General features: G+C 39.8%; 2 protein-coding genes across 2 annotated transcripts in view; one reads left to right on the plus strand and one right to left on the minus strand.

Annotated features, from left to right (window-relative positions):
* The window catches only part of LOC143298366 (proteasome subunit alpha type-1-like), a 125,830-nt gene that overhangs the window by 75,887 nt on the left and 32,122 nt on the right, over nt 1-17,821 (minus strand). The window contains exons 5-6 of the mRNA XM_076611267.1: nt 4,710-4,798; nt 1,356-1,426 (exon numbers count right to left, since the gene is read on the minus strand). Of these exons, the coding sequence (XP_076467382.1) occupies nt 1,356-1,426; nt 4,710-4,798 (160 nt within the window). The remainder of the gene's footprint in view (nt 1-1,355; nt 1,427-4,709; nt 4,799-17,821) is intronic.
* LOC143298365 (DDB1- and CUL4-associated factor 6-like) overlaps nt 14,171-17,821 on the plus strand; it is a 210,690-nt gene continuing 207,039 nt past the window's right edge. The window contains exon 1 of the mRNA XM_076611266.1: nt 14,171-14,344. The gene's annotated coding sequence lies outside the window, so the exon portion shown is untranslated. The remainder of the gene's footprint in view (nt 14,345-17,821) is intronic.

Raw genomic sequence — 17,821 nt, forward strand, 5'->3', positions numbered from 1 at the left:
TTCTTGTGGCCCCTGTCAGCCCATTCATTACAGAGAAGACCAAAGTGTGAAGGAACCTAGCAAAAGTTTTATATATTTAAGTTTATATATATATATATATATATATATATATATATACATATATATACACATACATACATACATATAAAGTTGGAAAAACGTTTTTCCTTCTAGTGAATTGCTGTTGCACTTGTAAGCTTAACCAAATTATCATTTGCAGATCTACCTCTCTGCCAACCTGCTTGATCTATTGGGTTAAAATAGTACATCAGTCTTCTCAAAATTATTCTTTTCATTGGTTTTACCAATATATAATGTTAGCACAATTGGCCTGTAGCTGTTCTTTTCCGTTTCATATTTTCCTTCTTTATAAACCATCAATCCAGCACTTTTGAAAAAGCTCAAACAATAAGACAACAAAATGTTCTGGTAAATGTCTCAACATCTCATTTGAGACTGCGTCAATTCCTCTTAATGTTTTCAATTTAGGGAGGGATAGTAATGCGTCCTTAGCTATCAGGGCTTGGATCTGTAAAATCACTTTTGCTCTCTTCTTCGGTTCTGTGTTTTCACTTTTTTGATGATAGACCTTCCAAGCGGATAGACTGAGAACATTTCTACAAATGTTTCAGCCTTCTCTACATTGGATGGGAATTCTTTGTCTTCTGTCTTAATCGGATAAGATGGCAAACTTATACCTTCTTAATTTTTTTCCAAACCATTTTAGTTTCTTTATGATTAAATATTTCATTATGACAGAAGGAGGACAAACATTGTCTTTTAGCCTGTGCAGTTACCATGCTGCCATAATGGTTTGCTCTTTTCTTTTCAATAAGATTTTCTTGTGACTTCTTTTTCAGATCAGTTATAAACTTCGACTGTTTATCATTTACTGTTGCTTTACAGGCTGGTGTCCACCAAATATTTCCTGAACGCTTGTTTAAGTGAATTATATTTTGAGACTGAGATGTCGGCAGCTTGTAATATGGTGTCAGTAAAGAAGGAATATTATTTTTCTATATCCTCGGTGTTTATAGATTCTATGTTATAGCCAGCAAGCATACTTTCGATTCCTCAGAGAGAGAGTGTGTACATGTGCGTGTGTGGGTTTGGGTGTGCGTAACAATGGCATATGAATTCGTCAGAAACATCTCTCCCTATCCCGAAAACTAAACCTGAAATTTTGCTTGAACCTCAGTCATTCTGTTTACAGTTATACTGACCATTCCTCTTCTCTATTCATTGATTGTTGTCCGCCCATAATCAATGTAATCAACGATTCAAAGTTATGTTTTTGGACAAATGATGATAAACCGCTTTGTTAACAGCTGGAATTGAAGGTAAGGTGTACTTACATCGTATCCAGCAATCAGAAGCCCAACACCAAATGGACGCCTGCCATACTTCTGCGTAGGGATATGTGATTCTGAATGCAGTCAAAGGTACAACTCAAGTAATTAAATAACATCTTGTATTGAAAACAATATAATATATACTTTTTAAGAGAAAAAACACACCTTGATATTGTCTCACATAAACACAAAAACTGAAATACATGAAAATGTTTTGAAAATAATGACATAAAAAAGATAAGCAACCCTGGTAAGTATTTTTCTTCATCTTTCTTGTTTTCCTTTCAGGATCATGGCACTCTAAAAAGAAGAAAACAACGGGAAAAAAGAAAATAACTCAATTCAAAAAATAGAAAAGGAGTTGTACGACAAAAAGTACGAAAACTTTAGGTGGAGGAGGGCGTGGGGGGTGGGCGGGGGTTACCAATGCATACATGTAATGATCAAAATTATAGTTTTGCTCACCATCATAGAGGAGTGTTTGTCGAACTGAAAAGGAGCAGTTATATCATAAGCAGCTCACACTGATCGGCATTTCGCTGCTTATTGATCATTATGTAGATCTGGTTTTGAACTTTCCCTGTCTTCGCCACAACTTCGGCTTCAATAAATCGTAACAAAATCGTCATGAATTTTTGGGTGAAATATACAGGATAATCAAGTCCAGTTCTTTCGGCAAAAATGCAATTTGTGGATCAGTGGCTTTCCCCCTACTCCGAACAGCGTAGGTTAAAGGTTGATCAACACCTGATGACAAAAAAAGGCTACATATTGTTGGAATATGTTAAAACGCACGCTAATCTTCCAAAAACTACAAAAGTTTCTCTCAAAATAATGGCAGAAATTGACCTGAATTTCAATGTCCTGGAAAGGGTATCCAAATGCACACGCATAGTGTGAATTAGTTCAAACTGACTAATTCTGGTCCGCACTGGTCCCAGAGGACACAGCCTCAGGACACGCCTATTTGTCTGAGTGGTTCTTCGAGACATCTGAGTGGCTCCACTCTTCTCTTCTGGACAATGGGGTGCCCATTGCCACCCCGACAGCTCCCTTCCACTCAACAGGTGGCGCTCTTCATAGACATGTCCACCATGGGCTGAGGAGCAATCTCCATATAGCAAGGACTTCATCCTCCGAGGAATAAAAATGGCACACAAACGTTCTGGAACTAAAAATGGTTCACAGGGCTCAGTTCACGGTACAAAATGTCACAACGGTACAAAATATCACAATTGAACGGTACAAAATGTCAACTGCGGTACAATTTGTCACACATGAACAGACCGTTTTCCATCGGGTTTGACTCGTCAGTAAAGTGAAGTACAGTTGAAAATGTGAGTAAACAATGACCACTACCACACAGACACACATGGCCTAGTGGTTAAGATGTCCGCCTGGGGAGCAGAAGCTCCCGAGTTTGATCCCCAGCTGAGTTAAACCAAAGACTTCAAAAGTGGTATCCTAGCATAGGTCAGAGATCACTTTGACGTAAATAGCAGATTTTGACTATTGAGCTAATTAGTGTGTCATGAATACTACTGTACCTCGTACAATGTTGATGACAAGTAGTCCGTGAAAATAACCACAGGTCATTTTGACTTAAAACACACACACACATAAACCCGCCCGTAGTGGTAATTGTTTACTCACCTTTTCAAATGTACTTTACTCAACTGACGAGTCAGACCCGACGGAAAACGGTCTATTCATGTGTGACAAATTGTACCACAGTTGACAAGAATATACGACAATGTGAAACAGAATGTCACAAATGTGACAAATTTTAATATTTTGACATTTTGTACTGCGTACACCGGTACAAAATGTCGCAATCGTGATATTTTGTACCGTTTTGACATTTTGTACCGCAACAGGTGCCATTCCTACCACAAATCAGTTGAGACGCTGACAATATGATGCAACTAAAACTTGCAGACAATACTTTGGCTGCTGTGAAAGAGAAACCGGTGGAATTCCATGAAGCAGAAGCTGCATGGTACTGAAACGTTTCAAAACAAAGAGAAAGGCTCAATGACCTGTGGACGCAAATCAGCTTACAGTGACCAAGAAAAGAAGGCAGTGTGTTGTATTCCTTAATGAACCAAGCATCCAGTTAAAATTTGGTCAAAACTAAGTGAGTCTCGGAACAAGTTTGTGCGAAAGTTCATCCTGGTTGGATATTTTTAAAGTGGATTTACAGAATAGTGTACTGAGCACTGAGTGATGAGGCCTTTACACAAAGCATTCTGCGAATTAACTTCAACAGGCTACTTTGATTCATTCAACAGTATGTTATTGCAATCCGATTCAGTCATTTCGCTGTCGAAGTTGATTCCTGCATTGGCACTTCCTAGTTGGAGTCACTATAACAATTCCTGTTGACGATATGTCTTCTTAATTGTCACGAACGAAAAACATAAACTGGACGTCTGTCTTCTGTCATGAAGATATTAAAATTTTAATGTTGTGGATGTGTGAGATCCGTTTGAAAACGAATATTTCCTAAAGAACATTCAGAATGATGCCCTTTAGCATGACAGGATTTTGCTACTTCTGGCAGATGTCTGCATAACCAGTACTAAGCAGAATATTGTTGATCTCTCATTAACTAAAATGAAAAAAAAAATGGCTGCAGCTTATCAAGGTGTTGATATGTCATTTAAAAGTGCTTGTGTTTTGTTAGAAAGAAATAAACACGTGACAGTAAAATGACTGTGGAAACATTTTTTGCTTCTTCGCAATTTCTGTGCCCCTCCAAGAAGTTCATTGTCATTACAACAGGAATATGTATGCAAAGAACACATTTGTGTTCTATTCTTAAAACAAAATTGTGTTGACAGCGTTTTTCCAGAGGAAATGAGTTTGTTAAGGGTTACCACGGACGCACACTTTCAAACTTACACAGACAACCGAATCAGGATTATTAAATGGATTCACCTTGTTTTGCACAAAAGTTGTAAAAAATATAAAGCCGCAGACATACTGGATGATGTTTATGTAAAACACACACACATGCGCATCCACAGTGACATTGCACCCATATTCGCTCGCATGCTCACTCGCAAGCGGTTGCTAGAAATAATACAAGACGGTAAAGTTCCGGCCAGATGATGAAAGTGCTGTCACCCCACATTCTGTTAAGCTTCTTGTCCTTTTACGTACATGCATGTGTAGTAGTAGTCATTACACTTTGTATGATTCTCTCTCTCTCTCTCTCTGTGTGTGTGTGTGTGTGTGTGTGCTTGTGTGTTATTGAAAGTTATTCCTTTGCCACAGATAACTTATCAGTGTTTTTTTTTCATTTTATTTCATTCATTTACTGGTTGTTGTTGTTTTTTTTTTTTTAAAGGATACTGCTTCCCATTATTGAAACCAAGCGTGAGACAGGCAGTGGTTGATTATAGGCCCAGTTTGAATCAAGACACTCTGACCTCATGAAGTTACTGCAACACAGATATACAATGCTGTACATTAAGTACATATATATGTAAGCTTGTCATATTGTCATATTCACACTTCCTATTGCAGTAAATAAATTCATCAACTAGTTTTTACAACAAGTTTCTGCAATTTTGGTAACAATAAGCTCAGTTAGCTGTGCACACTAAAAAGTATTCATCTTGTCTTAAAGAGCATCACAGAATACTCCAAATACATGTGGCAAATTCTCTATCATTCACGAGTAAGTTGAACATGAACTGCACAATTCGTTATTCGCTCTCTCTCTGTCTCTCTGTCTGTGTGTGTGTGTGTGTGTGTGTGCGTGTGTGTCTGTGTGCGCGCGCATTTCTATTATGTCTACAATTAAGTGTACAAGAAGTGTCAACTGAATATGATACGGAGTACTTAGGAAATGAACAATACAAAAAGTCATTCGGAGCATGTTTTTCTTATTTAAATATTTGTTTTCAGCACAGAGCTAGGGCTATCATTAAAAACAACAACAAAAACAAAACAACAACAAACAAACAAAAAACACCAGCCAATTTCTGGCCAGTTAAGCATTCTAATGAGTGCTAATATAAATATAATGGAATGTCAAGTATGGATATTGCTGGAGTTATCAAGATGAAGTAAACACTGTCTATTGTAAAGAAACATGGAGTTTAAAAAAATACTAAGACTGATTGGGTAAGACCACAACGTTCATTCCAATCAGCATTTTCGTAAAGATGCAAAGAGAGAGCTGGAAAAGCAAAAATAAGAAACCTACTTAAATTATCAAATTACTATTAGGAGGAAAGGGGCAGACAAAGAAATGCTTTGTTTTCAATTTTTTTCCCTTTGTTTTTGTCTTGTCACAGATCCCATTTAACTACTTCTGCCAGGAGAAAAATAAAATAAATGGAACACGGAAAAAACAGGACGCGGAGATGTGGGGCCAGACGGAGTAAATGAGTAATACTTAACAGCTAGCTAAGTGTGGAGCTGCTTGATTTCTACCACTTTTCATTTTGCACACACAGGTCATATACCTGTAGGCCTCCATGACAGGTCGTCAGTAGGAGAGTAAGGGTGTCCTGTCCGATGTTTCAAAACCTGCGGTGAAAGGGCCTCCAGAAACTTCGCCTTTACTACTCCTGATTGCAGGATGTTCTAATCCCTGGTGGTCCGCAGGAAGGAATGCGTTCTGTCGGTACTGGGATGAGGAACTGCTGGTCATGACTTCTGCTTTGATGCAAGAATGGAGGCATAAACATACTCCTGTCTAAGCTCACTTTGGCGTTGAGAATTTTATACAACATAATGAGCCTAGTGATTTGCTGCCATTGTTGTGGAAGTGTCAACCAAGCCTGCTGAAAACGTCTCTTTCACTGGCATTGGTGTTGCACCTGTTCTTGACAAACCTGGCTGTTCTCCTCTGAATGGACTCCAGCTCCTCAATTCTCTTCTAAGTGTATGGATCCCACACAGTTTTCATTCTCAAGAAGAGTCCGAACAAACGCCACGTTTTTTTCTCTCTCGAAGCTCAGTGAAAGCCAACTTCAGGTTGTGTTTCAGGAAACCTTGAGTTGTGCTGGCTTTGGCTATGATGGCAATCAAGTGAGTGATCCTCCATCTGACGTTTGCTTGCAAGACGACGCCCAAGTACTTTGCATATTGCACCATGGCTAGGATGTGGCCATGCCACTGGTGTAGTCAGTGAGATGACCTTTGAGGTGGTCTTTTCTTCCTTGTGACTGGCAATGAGTTGCATTTCCCAGGGTGGAATTGCATGTCTCATTTCTTTTCCAATATGTCAAGGCATTGGGGATATAAAGTAAAGAACAATGAGGCTAGGAGAGTAAAGGATCAACAAACAATAAAGAGTGTTAACTCTCTCCATGAACAAGGTACACAACTTCCAGTCAATGCTGCTTATGCCACCACTGCACTCAGCACACAGCGAAATAAAAGGTACACTGAAACAAAGCCAGACGCTTCCTTTAAAGGAAGCTCTTATCTTGTCCAAATACCAATCATTTGACATGTGTTCACAGCAGCAATGACAGAAGAAAAAAAAGTGCAAACACGAATTAGCTTTTTATTCAAGACTGGCATAGCCTTTTAATCCTGAGTATGCTACACAAAATATACGGACAACAGACATTGAAGATATAGCTTAATTCACGAGACAAACTTATAGGAATATTTGGAAAATTTGTCTGCAACTATAAACCTTGTTATGGTTAATCGACAATCAAATTGATTCTGATTTTATTCCCGTCATCTGCATTGGGATAGAAGTGGGTGCTGTGTCTTGGAAAGATTATCTTTTAGACTTGATCAGCAGTGCTTCAGTTTTCTCTATGGTTCAGTTTCAGTTTGTGCTCATCCCGGTTTTAACCCATGATATGCATAATAATTAACATACATGTACAATAAGTCCTAATGAACCCATTAAGCGAGGGATCCACTTTCCCAGTGGCTTGTAGCAAGCGTAAAAATTAATTAAAATTAATTACGAAGGCCATTTACACCGCTTACACGCGAATGGGGCACCAGAGTATTTAGCAAGGCCGGACGTGGTGTGACCCAGGCCTGACCCGCAGCTGTCAGCACCTTCCTGATTTCAGAGACTGGCGCTTAGCGAGCACTGCGCTGGTTTGGTTGTTCTCATCAACCATGGCAGACCAGAAACTGAAGTACGGCTATCCTTGGCGGCAAAAGTTAGATTTTTAAAACGAAGGTGTTATGTCTTTTTCTTTCTTTTTTAAACTAAAAAAAATCTGCTACTGAAGTGTGGTAATCAACAATAGGGTATTGCTATTGTGTTTAATTTTTAGATGAAAGTGTTATATAACTGTAACTGTACAGTTTACAAAATAAGTGAATGAATACATGAATAAATAGATAAATGAATAAATAACGAAAGAAAGAATGAGAGAGAGAGAGAGAGAGAGAGAGAGAGAGAGAGAGAGAGAGAGAGAGAGAAGAAAATTAATAAGAGACTTTTATTTTTACAAGACAAAATAACCTAATTATTTTACGGACTTAATGGAAGTATGGTTAAATTGATTTGTTCGTACTGGTGTGTATGATTGGAGCATATAGCCCTGAAGAGGCCTTCAAAGTCGACAGGGCTCTTAACAAGTGAAATTTAAACTTTAAAAAATGAGCTCGCCACAACTGTCTTGCTTTGTTCTCAGAGACAGTTATGTCTTGTCAATGCAGACAAGTATGTGGTTGCTGTGAGAATGAGAAGGATTTTACTATTCTGCAATTATTGCTGGTCTTCTACACATTGAATCTAGTAAGTACGACATTGTCTGTCAGTGCTGAAAGAATGGCTATACAAGCGAACTGAGCGCACATGTTTGCAGTGTTTGGTGAATGCTTGATATGAATCAAAAACGTATCCAAGTAAAAAAAGTTTTAGACATGTGTGTGGTGCCTCTGGAAATTGGCAGAGCTGACCTTGATTTTCTTTCACAAGTTAACAGATTTACGATTGATTTTCTTTAATTGCAAGTATACCAGTATCATAAAGGTCATTATCTTAAGAGACTGAAGTACCTTGCAAAATATCAACTCATGGCAGAAGAAATTCAAAAGGAGGCTTAGTTGCAATCATGAAAGGCACCCAAAGTTCTAGACACGTTTTCCCCTCCCTCTTTTTTTTGTTTTTTGTTGTTTTTTTGTTTTTGTTTGTTTGTTGGTTGGTTGGTTTTTGTCTTTTGTTTTGGGTACAAGTAGCCCAGAGAAAGATAAAAAAAAAAACCATGTACATGTTCCTTAAAATGTATGAGCAATATAACTAACAGTGGACATTGAGATTGAACAACGACCAGTTAACATCTCTGACACAGTGACCTATTTTCTATTTGTATTTTATCTTTATTATTTTTGTCACGCAACACCCCTGAAGACATTTACATAACATAGCAAGCAAATAATAACATAATTAACATTCGGAGGCAACATTATGGATATTTTCACGTGTGAAATTGGGAAAGAAAACGAAATAACCGAGGAAAAAAGTGTCTTTTTTTCCTTTTTTTTTTTTTTTTTTTTTAACTCAGTGACCTACTTTAGACGCTGACCACGCCCACTTCCGGTGCAGTGATAAGGTGGATCCCTTGCTTAAACGAACCACAAATGAATAAGAAATAACAACAAGAGAGGCAAGGCCTTCAAGACTCACTTGTGATACACTTAAAAAAAAAAATTAAAGCTTTTTAAGATGAGAACGATCAGTTTAAAGCAAATTAGGTCCCCTAGCATTAATTACAGAGTAATTTCCCTTTTTTACTATATGCACCAAAACGTTTGCAAAATAAATAACACTTCCATGCTTAGCAAAAGAAGTTCCTGTTTGAACAAAAAATAATAATAATGACTGCTCTTGTTGTTGGGTCAGAATATCAGATGAAAGTGCCAAGTTCAGAGAATACAAAAAATATAAATATAACAGTAAATGCAGTTTGCATATAATTAGGCTTTTTTTTTTTTCTTTTTTTTTTTTTTTGGTGCCCATCCCAGAGGTGCAATATTGTTTTAAACAAGATGACTGGAAAGAACTGAATTTTTCCTATTTTTATGCCTAATTTGGTGTCAACTGACAAAGTATTTGCAGAGAAAATGTCAATGTTAAAGTTTACCATGGACACACAGACACACACACACACACAGACAACCGAACACCGGGTTAAAACATAGACTCACTTTGTTTACACAAGTGAGTCAAAAACCAAACAGAATGTTTCTATCATGAAGTGCAGCTTTCTCCTGTTTTTCGGACTTAATGCCCCCACTACTGAGAGAAAAGCGTTGGATGTGCAAGTCTAGCATTGTTGGTCCCAGATTGGTTCGTTAACTTCAACCAGTTGGGAAGGTTCTGGGTGGGAAGATAGTTTGCATATGGCGCCAAATGGTCAGGAGGATAAAATGGATAGGCAAGTGGAGTTTCTTCCTTTTTCCTTGCTTGGAGCAGGCCAGGAGAGCGGGGCAGGCAAGACAGTACCATGGGGGCTGTGAGTGTCAAACTAGCATCTATTTTCGGACTTAGTTGAATGCTTGATTGCTGGTATTGGATTCTGTGACTAACACACTAGTTCAGTGGGACTGTGTTCTGCTGCATGAATATTAACATTGAAACGTAGGGCTGTGTGCTGCTAAATGTTAACTGCTAAGTTAGGATGCGCTGCTAAGAGCTGTGTTTAAGTTAGAGAAATAAACACCTCAATTCATCTTACTAAAAGACCCTGCTGTGGTACGAGGAGAGAGTGGATTGTGCACCTATCCTCTGCCTGTTATCCTACCCCTTCCTTCCTTCTTCTTCTATTCCCCCCTAACTCCGCTACCTTTAACATCAATATTGAAATAAAGCAGTTAGTCAAAGGCATTAACACTTTTTTCTTGTATTTCTAATTTGAGACTAGACTGCCTTCAAATTTACTAATAAACAGCACAAGGGAAAAGGAGAAGATTCAATATTGAAAGAACAAAAAATGAAAGGTATTAACTCAACACCTTTTTCATTTAATTTTGAATTAACAAATAAACCATCACCAACTTTACTCACAAACAGAAGGTTGAAGAAAGAAAGAGAGAGAACGCAAGAACGCAAGAATTTTAATGTATGGTCACCGACCTGTATACATTTTGGGTGTACATGTTGCACACACAGCTTAACTAAAATAAAACAGGAAGAACCAAAACAATCCATTTAATACACAGTGAGCTCACTGAGAACAAGTAAACTAAATGAAAAGCACAAGGCTGATATTTCTGTTAAGGGCTGAAAGTGCTCTTCTCTCAGTCTTAATGCATAAAAAACAAACATTGCAACATCTCTGGTTACATTACAACTTTCGTTTTGCAGCAGAAATGGTAATGGCAGATTTCTAATATTTTGCATATGCTTGTGCAAATATTTTTTTCTAATATCATTATATAATGGACAGGCTGTTAGTACATGTAGTTCGTTTTCTATTCTACCACCACGTGGGCAGTTTTTCAAAACATCACGATAACGCTGATTTACTTTTAGTTCATTTATACCAAAACGGAACTCGATGAAAGCCGATCTAAATTTACTGATGGTAAAATGAGATAAGTATTTTTCAGGTTGTAATAAGGATTTGAATGACCTATGTGTTTCATAACGATTACCGTTGAGTTTGCTTGCCCAATCCTGTTTAAAGCCATCTATCATGCGTTGTTTGAACATTTTAAGAAAAACATTTACATCCCCAACCCCGCCATTTATCCAAACTTCTGAAAACCCATAAATGTCTAAGCATTGTTTCAGTCTATCTGCCCAGTTTCTCGAAGACATATCAGCATTGTATGTCATCTTATTTACGCTCATCAGGTACGCTTGTTTCGGAATTCTCGATAAAGACATCTGAGTTAGCTTAAACCAGTATCGCAAAGTACTGATGCAACTATCAATGTATAATGGATATCGACCCATATCACCATAAATCATTACATTTGGGGTTTTGGAGCTAACACTCAAAAATCTTTTACAAGCAAACAAGTGGACAGACTCAACTGATTTGAAGCGCATTGTTCCCCACATTTCAGATGCGTATAATAGCACAGGTTTTATCTGCGCATCAAAGAGTTTAAAAAAACACGGTTCTGTCCATATTGCCAAGACTCCACATTGTTCTCATAATTTCAACCACCCTCCCTTTTGCCCTGCCAGCGAACTCTTCAAGCGCAAAAATGAAAGATAACTTGGCAGACAGCCTAAAACCAAGATATCTATAATTGTTTACAACTTCAATTTCGTCTCCATCATAATACCATTTTTCTGCTTTAGACAGATGACCACCCTTTTTGCAAACCATTATTTTCGTTTTATTCAAATTTACTGTCAGTCCAAGAGATTTAGATGCTTTGTTAAGATTATCTAATTGATTTTGTAAACCAGCTAGTGACGATGACAGCAAGACAATATCATCTGCAAACAATAACAGAAATATTTCTTGTAATCCTGGCAAAAACTGAAAACCGTGTTTTCCATTCTTAGTCACCTCGTCAGCAACTTCAGAAATCAAAAGCGAGAAAAGCAAGGGAGACAACAAACATCCTTGTCTGAAAGACAGGGCCCCCATATGACACAGAACTGAATTGTACTGTACATTGCTTTTAAAATGCGGATCATTTTGGTTGATGTTCTTATCTTGTGAAGTACTGCCCAAAGACTATTTCGATCAACTGAGTCGAAAGCCTTCTGGAGAGAGAGAGAGAGAGAGAGAGAGAGAGAGAGAGAGAATGTGTGTGTGGAACAGCCAAATTTAGATTAATCTGACAAGTCTCAGTCAGTCGGTCAGTGTGTGTGTGTGTGTGTGTGTGTGTGTGTGTGTACCTGGCAGTAAACTGGTTGAATCAGTGTGTGTGAATGTGTGTTTATGTCTGTGTGTACTATGCACTTATGTTTGCATATCATTCTCACTAACTACTGACATTTGGCAACCTATTTGTGGTGTGTGTGTGTGTGTGTGTGTGTGTGTGTGTGTGTGTGTTTATGTCTGTTTGTTCAATGCATTTGTGTGCATGTCCATTATTCTCACTACCATCAGGCTGTTGTCACCTTATTCGGCTGCTTGTTTCATCTCTTCCTGCAGTTTCTCTTTTTTTTCATCACAACCAGTGAAGTGGTATTTACTTCAAAGAGTATACATAGACACTGACAAGTTTCTCTTTTTCCATTTCTTTCGCTTCCAGGGCAGTTCTGGCACACTGCTTTTCTAAGTTCTTCCTTTCTTTCTAGCTAGCATCAGAAACATCACATTCAAGCTTTCTTTTCGTATATTTCTTTACTTCAATAGAAACAACCAAGATATTTGTCATTGAGAAGCTCAATTTAACTGCCCTTTGCTGCGGGCATCCCTCTCATGTGGGCAACCTTTCTACCTGGTGCCAGATTGGACATGCCAGCAGTTACTGGTGTTTCTGTGATGCTGTTACATGCTGAACCCGTGTGTGTGTGTGTGTGTGTGTGTGTGTGTGTGTGTGTGAGAGAGAGAGAGAGAGAGAGAGAGAGAGAGAGAGAAATCCTATATGGGAATGGTGGATCATCCAAGTCTGAAATTTAGTTACTTGAATCAAGTTCAAATTGTTGGGGGAGGAGGGAGAAACGTGGATCAGTGAAATAAAAATATCTATAAATTTCTCGCGATTCTCTTTCTTCCCCTGCGGCGTGTGTGTGATTGCGATGAGGGTGGGATGGTGTGATAACTTCATCTCTATCACTAGTTTCCCTCTTCTCCCATCCCTTCCAACCCACCCCCACCCCCACTGTGTGAGCCTGACACTGTGCATGAAAATAAAGTAGTATGATCGCTACCCTCCACCCGCCACCCCCATTCAGCTCTCTCACCAGTTCAAGGTGGCCTTGAACTCTCCATAAACAACTGTCCGGCCTAATGCCACAACACACTGACACTGACAGGCGTGGCGGAACTGTCAGGCTCAAGAGCTAGAGAGAAAAGAAGGACAGACAGTTAAAGAAATAAATGCAGATCCCTCTATAAACTAAAGTCTCAAAAACAGATTCTTTCTGAAATAGAAGATTATGCAACCATGTTTATACGACATTCGTGTATTTTCCAGAGCCTGTTTGGTGCGGGTTGGCTTGCTCGTAGCTGTGCTCTGGCCGCGTCTGATGTGAATTTGGACCATTTTTCTTTTTACAATTGTGACTTAACGTTCAACAGGGCCTGCAGCATTCACAGCTGCTGTCACCTCTGACCACGCCTTCTGCTTTTCCTTGTTTGTCAGCATGGTCTTGAATGTACATTGTAAAATGTCTTTCCACAAAAACAAAAACACCTAAAATATCTGTTGATGTAACATTTCTCTTCTGTACATGCTTGAGATCACATGTTGAGGCCATGTTCATGTTGTGCCAATGGGCAGAACAGTATCAGAAACTGTCATCGCATGTCTGTTCCAATGAATTAGGTGGGGAGTAAATGGGAATGTCCGAATCTATTTATAACCAATCACCAATGGCCTTGATGCCTGCGAACAGCAATATCTTGAAGGTAACTAGCTGTCAGTTTATTTCGAGATGTGCAACCCAGTTAGTGGCGCGCTTCAACTGACAGCTAACTACGTGTTAGGCAACGGTTTTGCTGGTAGTTAGGCTACGCTACCTGACTGCCTATCGAGCAGGAGCCGAGAGCATCTTTTCAGTCTGATGAAAATTGGCCAACGTCTGTGGATTAATGGCAGATGGTGGTGATGATGGGTGCAATGTCGGTGGACAGTTCTTTCAGTTTTGAAACAATGACACTATGTTATCCACTTTGCTTGGAGTGATATAGTCTGGTGAGATTGCATGTGTCTTCTTCCTCTAAAATGACGAGGATGTCAAGCACTGGGTAGCACCAGTTCTCCATGCTGCATTTCTTTCTAGACTCATCTTGGATTTTGTTTTTGCCATCACCAAATGTGCATTGTAATTGGATTGTTCAGTGCCTTGGCCTTCGCTTTGAGTTCTGTCAACACAACCCCAAGTAACTGCAGCTGCTTGCCGAGTGTGATATGAAGTGAGTACTGCCTTATCCCAATGGGTATAATCCATACTGAGTGTAATTCCTATTTTGTTTGGAAATATTACACTTGATCTTAAACTTTTGACTCTCTTCAATGATGTGTAATGCTGGATACTTCAAATTTTTGTGTTCAATACATTTGGTGAACACAGACTAGTTGGATGTTCAGTTTTATGTCTGCCACTGGGTTCATCTGAGTACGCCAGCAACATGGCACGGTCACAACAAACACTGCGAGCATTCCAGTGCCGATTAAGTCAAACGTTTCTTGGGATACTAAAGTAAACCGACGAAAATTTCTCTGTCAGTGGAAAAACTATGAAATTATCCCGTTTGGACAAACAGGAATCCGCTAAGTCATGATTTCCGTCTGGGAAGCACACATAAGGTGTATGAGAACTGTAAATCCCATTCCATAAATTAGACAAAATATGTCAATCGACGCATTAAATCAAATGAAATCAAATCAGTTATGGTGGTTAGCGCCTCGCCGACCACAAAGGCCAAATCGACGCATAATTATGTTGCTGTTCTGAGAAAAATGTCCAAAACATGCACCTTTAAGTTCAAAGAGGCTGATAGAATGGTCAGAGACAGCATTGTCACTGGTGATGTAGATGATATAGTTGATGAGAAACTGTTGCTAAACAAGACTGTCACACGGAACAGAAATTTGCTGAGCACATGAGACATCTAAAACTCAACCTAATTCTATGCTCTCTGGCAGAGGCTCAGAGGAATTGTCTGTCAATAAAATCAGACTAAGTCACACCAATCGACAGCATGCAAGGCTTGATCAGACGGGCCATAACAATCAGAACAAGTTATGCTCACACTGTGGAAGAGGGCCACACAGAAGAGATTGTGGTCCTGCAAACTGCAGGCTGTGCTCCAAGATTGGGTCATCATGCAGCACATCTTTCTATTTAAAATGCAGAAGAAACAGATCAGGATGAGGCATGTCTTAACAGAACTGAAAATGATTAAGAAAAAAAAAGGAAGAAAAAAAAGAAGCTTTCAACATAGGCCTACTTTGGGATGCATGTACTTCAGACCCTTGGACTGGAGAGTGACCCCAGAAACAGAAAGCGAAGAAAAGGTGTTCAAGCTAGACACAGAAGAGGATGTGACTGGAGTGCCGTTAACAAAGATGCCTTGAAGCAAACAACCATTAGAGAAGCCCTCGCATGTGACAAATTTGCAGACTACATCACTTGACTACATGACTTCAACTTTGAAACTGACCACATGCCCCTTCTGACACTTTTGTGTGTGTTTTTGTTGGGATTTTTTTTGGGTTTTTTGTTGTTGTTTTTTTTTTTGGGGGGGGGGGGTTGCCTCATCATCTGCACCGTTCCAGTGGCATTACTACCACGCCACTCATTCCGAGTACCCCATACATGGCCACATCCAAGTTGCAGTCCCAGCATCGGCAATACACAGGAAACCATCAATGTTGGGTCACCAGGAAGCCACACACCAGAGGAGACCCTGAACTGCTGCTGATTCACTTTAGTGGTGTTCAGTATTGCCTGTTCTGATTTAACGTACTAAGGGCACCACCTACTAAACCGGTTAACCCCCAACTGATGACAATAATGGCTTAGTCATGGAGCAGGACTGAGTGGAGACCGCCACATCCCTCCAACCAAAGTCCCCCATGAATCTGCCGACATTTAAGACCTTGAAAGGACTAACCCAAAGCATGGAAGTGGAGGGGTATCAATACAGAGGTCACCATAAGGAGCAGGACATGAAAAGCCGCATAATTTGGAACTTTTCTTTTATACACTGTTGATGAAGGGGGAGGAAAATAATGATGCTGCTGCTGCTATGGAGGTCCATTTAGGCTTGGGAGTATATATGGCAAGGCTGTACTCAATGGTTCCAGTCATGATATCCCAGCGATAACCAGGCCCAAGAGATACAGACACTTATTGTGTCGGTCAGGAAAAAGAACACACCCAAAGACACATCCGTGAAGTGGACGATTCTCAACTGTAGGGTCCCAGTTAAGCCCATTGTACACTGAAATCTGGGTAACGCTTGCCGCAGACCGAAAACCCCCACCTCTACTGGGATTAGAACCCGCAACCTTCTTGGCGTCAGTCTGTGGCACTAACCACTTCACCAAGGTCCCTTCTGGCACTTCTCAAAACCAAAAACCTAGATGATCTCCCACTCATGATTCAGAGGTTTATGATGAGGCTGATGTGTTTCTACTGCTCCATCAAGTACACAAGAGGACAAATTCTTGTCACTTCACAAAAAAACCTACTCAGACACAGTTCTGTTTCCTTGGTATATTCTGTTCTTATTTACGAAGTTGAGATTTAAGCAGTTTAGGAAGAAGGGAGCTATTACAGGATTTGGGAGAAGTCTTGCTAGTATGAAGGGGATCACAGACTGTCTTGTGGCGTGAAAGAGACTAATGAAAAAGGGTTTTATCTTTAGTTTCAGTTTCTCAAGGAAGCATCACTGTGTTTGGACAAATCCCTATACACGACATCTGCTGTGCTAGGCAGATGTCTGACCAGCAGCATAACCCAATATCAGGCCTTGAATGTGTGTGTTTATATTCATGTAAAAATTAGAGTCTATTTCTTCTACAGAAATTTGCAAGAGGACAACGCTTTTGTTGCCATGGGTTCTTTTTCAGTGCACCAAGTGCGTGCTGCCAACGGGACCTCGGTTTATTGTCTCATCTGAATGACTAAATGCTCAGTTTGATTTTCCAGTCAAACTCGGAAGAAAGGGCGAGACCAGGATTCAAAAACCCTGATCTTCACAAACACTGTATTGGCAGATTGGTGTCTTAACGTATCTGTCACCTTCCTCCTTTTCTCCTTAAACTAAAGAGTCTGAATGCGTTTGGCAGAGTTGGCAGGCACTCAGTTCTGGAACTACATAGGCACACAAAAAACAAAGATTACATTTTTATAATGACACAATTCCTACGGTATTCCCTGGACATTACGCCTCCAGCCCCTTATCAAAATGAAGTGAACAGAATCAAAACTAAAGCATGACAACTTTCTTTTCTATTCTTGTCATAGTTCATGTTCATGTCCAGTCTTAATGGAGCTTTTCTCCTCTGATGGGAATAATGCAGAGGTGTGAAGTCCGGTGTCTTCTCTATTGACATCTTGGGCTGTTCCTGCTCCATTGGTGAAGCTGGTACAGCTCCAGGTTCGGGTGGTTCTGCTCGCATGTCAGGCACCGGCACAGGAGACAGTATAGCAGAGGTAAGGCCAGTGGAATGTATGGCGTTATGTGCGCTCTGCATGGAGAATGTTGGGTCAAATCCTAATTGGGTGTTTGATAGAAAGGGCCACTGTCTCCTGCAGATCATGCGATGGCTCCCCCTCTGTTGCAGAGATGACGTGGTTCACACACACATGGCAGGTTTTGTGTGCCAACTAAACCATGTAGCCCACAGGCCTCATGCGCTGCACAACAGTGCCCAAAGCC

The sequence above is a fragment of the Babylonia areolata genome, chromosome 23 (genome assembly GCF_041734735.1).
Source record: "Babylonia areolata isolate BAREFJ2019XMU chromosome 23, ASM4173473v1, whole genome shotgun sequence".
Taxonomy (NCBI): Eukaryota; Metazoa; Mollusca; class Gastropoda; order Neogastropoda; family Buccinidae; genus Babylonia; species Babylonia areolata.